The 9,767-nt window shown below is 41.9% G+C and overlaps 1 protein-coding gene across 2 annotated transcripts; it reads left to right on the forward strand.

Annotated features, from left to right (window-relative positions):
- Positions 1-3,744: 3,744 nt before the first annotated feature.
- LOC127764737 (glycerophosphodiester phosphodiesterase GDPD1, chloroplastic-like) lies at positions 3,745-7,683 on the forward strand. Of its 2 annotated transcripts, none has more exons than XM_052289651.1 (8): positions 3,745-4,204; positions 4,288-4,493; positions 5,946-6,005; positions 6,172-6,252; positions 6,367-6,567; positions 6,669-6,764; positions 6,874-7,070; positions 7,161-7,683. In XM_052289651.1, exons 1-8 carry the CDS (start codon positions 4,114-4,116, stop codon positions 7,387-7,389), a joined length of 1,161 nt encoding a protein of 386 aa, XP_052145611.1. In that variant the 5' UTR covers positions 3,745-4,113; the 3' UTR covers positions 7,390-7,683. The 2 variants fall into 2 exon arrangements, with proteins under 2 accessions (XP_052145611.1, XP_052145612.1); XM_052289652.1 differs by having other exon boundaries at positions 3,747-4,204; positions 4,291-4,493.
- The last annotated feature ends 2,084 nt before the right edge of the window (positions 7,684-9,767 follow it).

The following is a 9,767-nucleotide window of genomic DNA, read 5'->3' on the forward strand; positions in this document are numbered from 1 at the left end:
CTGCATACACACATTTCGTACGTACACTTGACTAAAAGTAATATTGAGACAAAAAAAACTCAGTTAATTACTATTGTTAAACTTGATTAAAGGAAAATGTAGAAATACTCCCTCCATCCCATAATATAAGGAATTGTGACAGATCGACTCAAAATTCCTTATATTATGAGACGGATGGAGTATTTTTTTTAATAAAATTTGAATGGTAAAAATGTAATTATTCTAGAACGGAGGTAGTATATTACACAATTATTTCACGCTCGCTCTCTATCTAAACCGTCGCGCTCGCGCATGTACGAACAACGGCAGGTTGTAACTTTTTTTTTTAGATAGGCCGTGTTTAGTTCATATGCTAAATTTTATTTTAAGTATGCGGGCACATATTTAAAGTATTAAACATATACTAATAATAAAATAAATTATAGATTTCGCCTGTAAACTGCGAGACAAATTTGTTACGCCTAATTAATCCGTCATTAGTAAATGTTTACTGTATGTGTATTTAGATCCTAAAAAAATTTGTCAAAAAATATCACATCAAATGTTTGGATACATGCATAAAGCATTAAATGTGGACAAAAAAAACAATTGCACAATTTGCATGTAAATTGTGAGATGAATCTTTTAAGCATAATTGCGCTATGATTTGACAATGTGATGCTACAATAAACATGTTCTAATGATGGATTAATTAGGCTTAATAAATTCGTCTCGTAGTTTACAGGCGGAATCTGTAATTTGTTTTGTTATTAGTCTATATTTAATACTTCAAATGTGTATCCGTATACTTAAAAAAAATTAGCCAAAGAACTAAACACGGCCTATAGCACCACATTATCAAATCATGGTGTAATTAGGCTCAAAAGTTTCGTCTCGCAATTTACATGCAAACTGTGTAATTGGTTTTTTTCATCCACATTTAATGCTTCATGCATATGTCCAAACATTTAATATGATGCAATTTTTGGAAGTTTGAAGGTAACTGAACACTTCCATATGCAGGTTTTAACTTGTGAGTGCTTGAGGAAAACATGAGAGGAAGAAAAAAAAGAACTACTGGCGGGTAGAGAAGGTCGCTTGGTGGCAGGTATTTGAGGCCGGGATGCAGACGAATTGAAGTGACGTGGAACCGACGCAGCAACCACTCTATCGGTATATCCATCTCATCACTCCATCAGCACCAAAGCTCTTGGCAAAACCAGTACTCCTGCCTGTCCAACCACCAGAGAATATTCTTCCTCGTACATCCGCCACGTCACGTGATCCTCCCCTGTGTCTTCTAGATCTATCAACAGATTGAGCAAATGGCTTACAAATTCACATATCTCCTCTCGTGGTAAGGTTTTCCTCAGCATTTTCGTCGTGCCAACTGGAAGATTAAGACTGGCTCAACAGCCCTATCATGTTCTTAAAAAAAAAAACAGCCCTATCATTGCATTTGTAGCGTGGATAAGCAATAATGGTGAACATTAGACATGATTAATTTAGAAAAAGAACTAGTACAAGTAAACTAAAACGAAATGGTAGATTATTTGGCGCCATCTAACTAGTTACCAGCTATGCATCGACACCGTAGATGTAAAAAAACACGCACCAAATGTCTAGATCGATATCGACCAACTCACCACCGAACAGTCAGAATCAAAAGTCATCTCTTACCTTCTCTCCTCCCCCTAAAGAAAAGGCCATCCTTTTACTAGTGTCCTTGCTTTTTGCGATGGCATCCATCCATAATCCATTTATCCAAAGTCAATGCGACGCCAGGAGGCGACAGACACGAGCGCGCATCGACCTGGCACTGGCACACCACAGGACAGGAGCCCAGGAAGCTACCTATACCTTGCTAGCTTGGCGTCTTGGCGAAACACCCCCTTGTTGGATCAATCTGCTGTGCTGGTGGTGAGTCAGAGTTAAGAGTTCTAAAAAAAAAAAAAGAGAGTCAAAGTTAAGAGATCGACCAAGTCGCTAAACAAATGCAGGATAAGACGAGCACCTCAGCATGAGCCGTCGTCCTAATTTGCAATCACCTGCATTTCATCTTCTACTACTATCAGATCCAACCAAACAAGCAAGGGCATCAGATATTCAGATCAGTATATCGATCAGGGGCAATGGACAATGCGCTGATGCATGTGATTCCACTTAGTCATGCGAGTTAACCAACCGGCCGTGTGCGCAATAATGGATTAAACAAGTACTAGTAACAGGAGATTTGTGGCCTAGTTGCCTGAATTTATGCGTGACGCGTCTCCCATTATTGGACTACTTGACGATGATATATTGTTAAGTTGACGTGTAAAATTATTACTGTAAACTGCCTTTTCTGTAATCTTTATCAGTCGATCTCTGTCTCTCTCTCCGTCCTGCCGTACGTGGTTTCAGAAAAAAAGGAAGGTTGTTGTTGCTATGCTGGATATACAGGATTAGTCATGAAATGAAGGGGAGTTGCAAGTGGTGATCAATTAGTGTGTCGAACCAAATCAACCATGTCATCAGCAGTTCTTGTCTTCTAAAGAATTTTCCTCGTTAATTAATCAAATTAATTAACCCGGCTGTACTTAGTCGAGTGTTAGCCCAAGCCATTCTCAGCCAGCTAGTCCTTTTTCTCCATTTTTTTTTCAAAATAAATAGTGCTGTTTGTACGTGCTATGGCTGTTTTGAGGAATAAGCTGCTATTAATTCACGTCTTTTATATGAAATGAACTCGTGATTCTATTTCCAAGAGATATTGCGTTCTCGCGCGTGTTGATCTGACAGAAGCATTGACCCCTCAGTATAATGCAGTTTTTTTATATAAAGAATCGGATGCAACTACTAACAATGGACAATTGGACATAATCACTAAACTAAAAGAGGATCACTCCTGCTACCACATGGACAATAAACAAATTAAAACGGCACTGAAATACCGAATTCAGCTACACACGAAAGAAGAAAATATCTACTCTAGTAGCAACTTGCAAGCTTTAATTCCTTCTCTCTTAATTAACCCTTCCCCTTTATATATATATATATATATATATATATATATATATATATATATATATATATATATATATATATATATATATATATATATATATATAAACTGAAACTTGCAATCTCCTCTGCACATATTCTCAGGGTTCAGCCTAAATAAAACCGAGAAAAGAAGGTGCTCCTTTGTGCTCTCGTGATGAATCTGTCGTGTCCATCACGTATAGCAGGAATAAACCAATCGTCTTATCCTTTAACCCGTCGTGGAACAGAATCACAATTTCTTCTTTATTGGACAAACAGAATCGCATGCGAAGTGACGACGAAAAGCGGAACCACCAGAACGATCGATGCATCCGCATGATGTGGCTGATACGAATGATATCACTTTGACACTAGACCAACGGCTAGCTAGGCAGCGAGCGGCGATCGACGAGCGCGCGCAAGCAACGGCACATACGCACGCACGCGTTGCGCGGGCGGGTGATGCGCGCAGGAGTTCGCTGCAGATTGGGCGGGCGGCGCCGTGGTAAAAGGCCAACTAAACACCAGCTGTTCCAAACCATCTGGACGACACCACTTGTCAAGTTGTATTGCCACGATGGCGGCTTCGCACGGTTGCACGTACGTACGCGAACGCGATGCACAACATCGACTCGGTCAAAGGGAAACACGAGGCACGGAGGGTTAAAAGAGGGTGGGGGGGGGGGGGGGGGGGGCGGGAACTGTGGCAAAAAGGACAGGTGAAAAAACGGAAACTGTTCGTTGGTTCGTTCTTGTAGCTGCAGAGGGAAAGGGAAGCGTCTGTCTGCGTCGGGTGCGAATATCCTCGAGGATAAACCATCCGATCCGCGGGGGAGGGGGACGGTGGCAGCAAATTGGCAAATGCGCGCGATGGCTGCCCATGGCGAACGAATCCCCACCCCGAATATTCCCCATTCCCGCTTCCTTCCTTCCTTCCTTCCTTTCTCCAACGACCCACACCCAACACTCGATCCCTTTCCCCTTCCCCCCCGCCTTGTTATAAATTAGGCTCGGCTCCCGCTTCCTCGCGTCGCGTCGCGTCACGTCTCGTTGTTGCATTGCATTGCGCCCAATCCTCCTATACGCGCGCAGCTAGGACATCCTCCGAATATAATGGCCCAGCTCAAGGCCGCGCGCGTCGCCGACGTCCCCATGGCGCTCGACGTCCTCGCCGCCGGCGCCCCCGCCACCTCCGCCATCCTCGGTTCGTACGGATTATTCAATATTCATTGCGTGGCGTCGAGACACCGTGCCGCGGCGGCGTTAGTTATTTCCTTGGTTATGCAGCAGAGGTGGACGCGGCGGGTGCTCGGAGCGCCGCGGCGGGCGGCGGCGGCGGGGGGCAGAGGTTCGCGGTGATCGGGCACCGCGGGAAGGGGATGAACGCGCTGGCGTCGCCCGACCGGCGGATGCAGGAGGTGAAGGAGAACTCGCTCAGGTCGTTCAACGAGGCCGCCCGATTCCCCGTCGACTACGTCGAGTTCGACGTCCAGGTAACGAAAAAAAAATTCTTCATCATCCGTCCATCCATGTCCATCCATCCGTCATAGCCGTAACCTGGGTGGGGTTGAGCTGCTCCTGCTAAATTTGGGGGTCCCCGTGGGCGTTCGAGACGAAAAAGCGAGACCAATCAAGGAAAAGGAAAGGAAGAGAGGCAGATGGGGAGATGGGTTCACGTTCACCTGGGTGATGGGACGGGTCGCCGGCTTCCTCTCCTCGATGGCGACGCGTCAGCGCCATGGAGGGCAGAGGAGTGGGGGGGCCGCGTAGCGTAGCGAGCGCTCGCCGCCGCCCGCGGGCGAAACAGAAGAGCCAACGGTGTGGCGACGCGTCTCGGTGAGCTGTTCCGATTCGCGGTGTCACACGTAAGCCCCACGCGCCCGCCCGTTTCTCGTTCCTCTTCTTGGGAAATACGAATCGATCGACATAATAATTGCCCTTCTTGGAGAAACTGAAACGCGAATCGAAAATCTCACCGGCACGATTAATTGGAATTTCCCGTTCCGATTCTCCTCGTCACACTGGTGCTGTTTTATAATAAACCTAAATAAAGGGGGGTTGTTGTTCGAACAGCCAGCTTCCAAATGTGAATTTGTGATCTGGGAGGGGGGGGGGGGGGGGGGGGGGGGGGAGTAGTATGAAATTTGGAGATGATTTAAGACATTTAACCACACCGGATTAATTTTTTAATACTCACAGAGACAGAAATACATCCTTTTTCGGAAACTTTGATGTTTGCAACCCCAATATGTTTAGGATTATCAAAGAGGAACAGGAAGACACTTGGTTTGTCCAAAAACATTTTGATACTAGCATTACTTTTAAATGAAAATTAAAATGTCACGTAAACAAATGAAGTAGCTAGGCCGACACAAAGAAATGGTGTATGGAACAAATTATCTCCCAGCTCTTTTAGTAAAATACGAAACGAGTTAGGTTCGCTCACGAGGTAGGTGGCAATGGATATGGGATATGGGATATGGTCCAGTTTACTCCAGTGTCAGCTCAGCTCCGAATCAACACAGTGGGCCTTTGTCGTTTGCTCATACACCCCCACCTACGCACTAAAAAAATCTATAAAGTATCTTGTGCTGTAACGCAAACATGGAGCAATTCATAGTGGCGACACTTCAGGAGGAATCATTGTGTCACTGGGCCTGTTTTTGGCTTGGAGCAATGGCTTATCAGCTTGCTCTACTGATTTTGATTCTTGACAGAAACAAGAGATAGGGTAGAATGGGTCATATCTAAACTACACTTATGGTGACACATTCTCGATAAATGTTTCCACCCTCAGTTTGCTTAATTACATATGAAACTTAAAATGCTGAAAGAAGATACTGATTTGTTTACTTTTTGTTCTTGTCCTTCTCTCTTTGTCTCTTCAATAATTCGGTGTGCAAAGATGTTGAGAAGAGAACAAACCGTGAATATCAATTTTGCAGGTTACCAAGGATGGGTGCCCAGTCATCTTCCATGATAACTTCATCTTTACTAAAGAAGATGTAAGTTACTTTTCATTTACTGTATGAATTACAGTAGCTACCTTAAAAATTCAGACAAAAAAGTAACATCATTGAGACTGTCATATAGGCATGGACCATTTCGTGAATCATGTGATATATGGTAAAGAAAAAACTAACCTGTATCCATAATGGCATCCATTTTCAGGGTAAAATTTTAGATAAGCGTGTCACAGACCTTCAGTTGGAAGACTTCCTGCTATATGGCCCACAAAATGAGCAGGGAAAGGTATGCTAGAAACTATTTTTCTCATTTGAACTTTTGGGGATAACTAGAATTGATTTTAACTTTGGAGGATAACTAGAATTGATCTGATCACATATTGGTTGGTTCTGAATTCAGGGTGGAAAACCCTTGCTACGGAAACTGAAAGATGGTAGGATAGTGAATTGGAATGTGCAGTCAGATGACCCTCTTTGCACACTTCAAGAAGCTTTTGAGAAGGTCAATCCTAGATTGGGCTTCAATATTGAGCTCAAATTTGATGACAATCTTGAATACCAGGAGGAAGAGCTCACTTGTATCCTCCAGGCCATCCTGAAGGTATGTGTTAGCATAGTGTTATGGCTATTCAGAAAATTTGCAGATTGATACCTATGGCCAATCTAACAACATCTCACCTTTTATCTGTACTACCTGATCAGGTTGTTTTTGAGTATGTCAAGGATCGGCCTATTATTTTCTCTAGCTTCCAGCCTGACGCTGCACAGGTTATGCGAAAATTGCAAAGCACATACCCTGTAAGTACACTAGTATCTGATGCATTGCAAATTTGCAAGTTCCATAACAGTACTTTTCGTACCATGAACAGTTACTGATCTCCTCATCCCTTGCATCTTCTTCAATCAGGTTTACTTTTTGACTAATGGAGGCACAGAAATCTACGCTGACGTTAGGAGGAACTCATTGGAAGAGGCCATCAAGCTATGCCTCGCCAGCGGCATGCAAGGAATCGTGTCGGAGGCACGAGGAATTTTCAGGCACCCCGCTGCTGTACCAAAGATCAAAGAGGCTAACCTCTCCCTACTGACTTATGGAACACTGAAGTAAGCAGTACAGTTTACGGTTACCTCGAGCACTTTCTTGCATTATATCTGAATTTCTAGTGCTCAAAATCTCCCATCCCTTTTGTGCAGCAACGTACCGGAGGCGGTGTACATGCAACATCTGATGGGGGTGAACGGTGTGATCGTCGACCTAGTGCAGGAGATCACCGAGGCCGTCTCTGAGCTCATCACCGTCCCGGAGCCTGACCTGAACGCCGATAATTTGAGCAATGGGGCAGCAAAAGACGCCGCGACACCACATTTCTCGCAGTGTGAAATCTCATTCTTGCTGAGGCTCATCCCTGAGCTTGTGCAATAACCGATCCAGTTGCCTTGCTGGTCTGCAGACTTTAGTGACTGATCTGTATACAGGAAGAAGAGGAGAGACCCCTTGTGGAGGGTTACAAGTTTACAAAACTTTTAAATAGGTTGATGTACTAGAGCTAAGCCCTGGTCCTGTTTTTTAATTTGCCCTGGGGAAGTTTGGATTCATGATGGATCATGGATGATGCATCCTGTAGCAAGGAGTTGAAACAGTTGTTACTGTTGTATCTGTAAGACTGTAACGACGACCTATTTGGGTGGAGTTGAATTGCAATGCGGAATTTGGCAAGGGCAGCTGTAAAATGTTGAGCTTTGCCGAGATAAATTGTTGCGAGGATTCAAATGGATTTGTGGCAGCAATTTAAATGATCACATATTCCATCTGTTTTTCCGTTGGGGATCACCTGGTAAACATGTGCAAATCTTGCAGGGACGTGTAGGATTACATTACACTTACTTTTCCTGCATAGCTTCAAAGTTGCAATGCTCATCAAGTTCTGATTTTCGGTGCTACGATTATTACTGATGAAGTGATGAGGCCCCACGCCGCAGAACTGTCTGTCCTGAAAAACTGAAAATCGGAAGGAAGATAGCTGGGCCGGGCCGCCATCTGCTGTCCAGCCCATCTGTGCATATGCACGTGCTCTTCAAGGCAGATTGGCAACATCAGATTGATCACTGTCAGTGTCAATGGCTGGGCATACTGACAAATAAACCTGTTCAGGAGGCAGACAGAAAATGAAAAAGTTAAAAAAAAACGGCATATAGTTCTCCAAGCGAATTCTCATAAATTCACTTATCCATTATCCTCAAAAGATAAAATATATTACTCTACAAATTCACGCCGTTAAACTACATCTATATAATAAATATAAAATATCCAAAACACTCTTGAAATACTGTATCTTTTAAATTATTTCAAAATTATATATTCAATTTCTAATCCCCTTATATTCCTTTAATTAAATAAATTATTATTAAATAAACTATTGATGTCTATGGTTCTAAATACGTCACAACACATGATGCCGACATATAATAATTAATATTATGATAATATTTTAAATAATTTCACATCGTATTTTTGGGTGTCAAATATTACTTGACGAATGTACAACGCTACGGAAGCAGACAAAAACCTCTATCGTTTCCATTTTCATTTTATTTTAGAATTGGAACCGGAACTGAAAACAAAGAGAATAGGAATAGGGATGAAAATGGTTCGGAAACGGACGGAAACCACCTTTATCGTTTCCGTTTCTATATTTTTTTCGGAATCGGGAACCCATGATACAAAAACGAAATCAAATATTATCGAATACGAAAACGGAGCGAATACAATAATGGATATTTATCAGAATATAGAAAGCACTTAAAACTGAACTTCTCAAATCAACTAAGAGATGTAGCTCAATATTTTTTTTCTAAAAAAATAAAGCTATTATTCTACATTTTATCAATTAATAATAACACAACTAGTTTTACACTTTACTTTCTTGGAGAAAAAAAAACTATATCCATCTATAACTATAATTATAAGTAGTATGGTCTAATAAAAATAGCAATTACGCAAAAAAAAAAAATCTAAAGTGCTTGACTAAAAAATATCTCTATTTAATTAAGCACCTCAATACATAGTATAAATCTAACCATTTAGAGTAGAGAAGGCTGAAGCTAATTAGTTGTATATGAGAAATACTATGTTAACTGAATTCATTTCCGAAAAGTTTCCGATGGATAGTAGCCTTATTTTATTTGTTTCCGTTTCCGAAAGTTTCCGAAAAAATTCTGACCGACATTTTTCATTCCTGAAAACATGTCCGGAATTGGGAAACTTTCCAAACCGTTTTCATCCCTAAATACGAACTGGTGCGAATACGGCAATGAAAATTTATGGGAAGAAAAAACCCCTCAAACTTAGCTTCGAACTTTGTCAAGTCCAATTACTGTCTCAGGTCTCAACGGTCAACAGTATATCACAAAACACAACCAATTAGGATGCTAACTTGAATTTGACTGGACTATTATTATGGTATATGGACTATGGTATGGGCCTTTGTAACTTCGAAAATTCTGAGAAATTGTTTGCAAACCTATTCTGAGTTCCGACGGAAACTGCCTTTATCATATTTGTTTTCGTTTCCAAAAAAATTTCGACCGACAGTTTGTGTTTCCGAACATAGGTTAGGAATCCAAAAAGTTTTCATCCCTAGATGTATGTCATACACCTAGTGATGTGACTATAAGTATACTCCACAGATTAGTTACTGTAAATAAGTTTAGTAAATTAACAGCATTCTCTACTAAAGGTGTCTCACGTGATTATGAATGGTAGGTGTTGAAAACAAAATATAAGCAATAATATGGTGCTAT

This window comes from Oryza glaberrima, chromosome 2 (genome assembly GCF_000147395.1).
Source record: "Oryza glaberrima chromosome 2, OglaRS2, whole genome shotgun sequence".
In the NCBI taxonomy this organism is placed as follows: domain Eukaryota; kingdom Viridiplantae; phylum Streptophyta; class Magnoliopsida; order Poales; family Poaceae; genus Oryza; species Oryza glaberrima.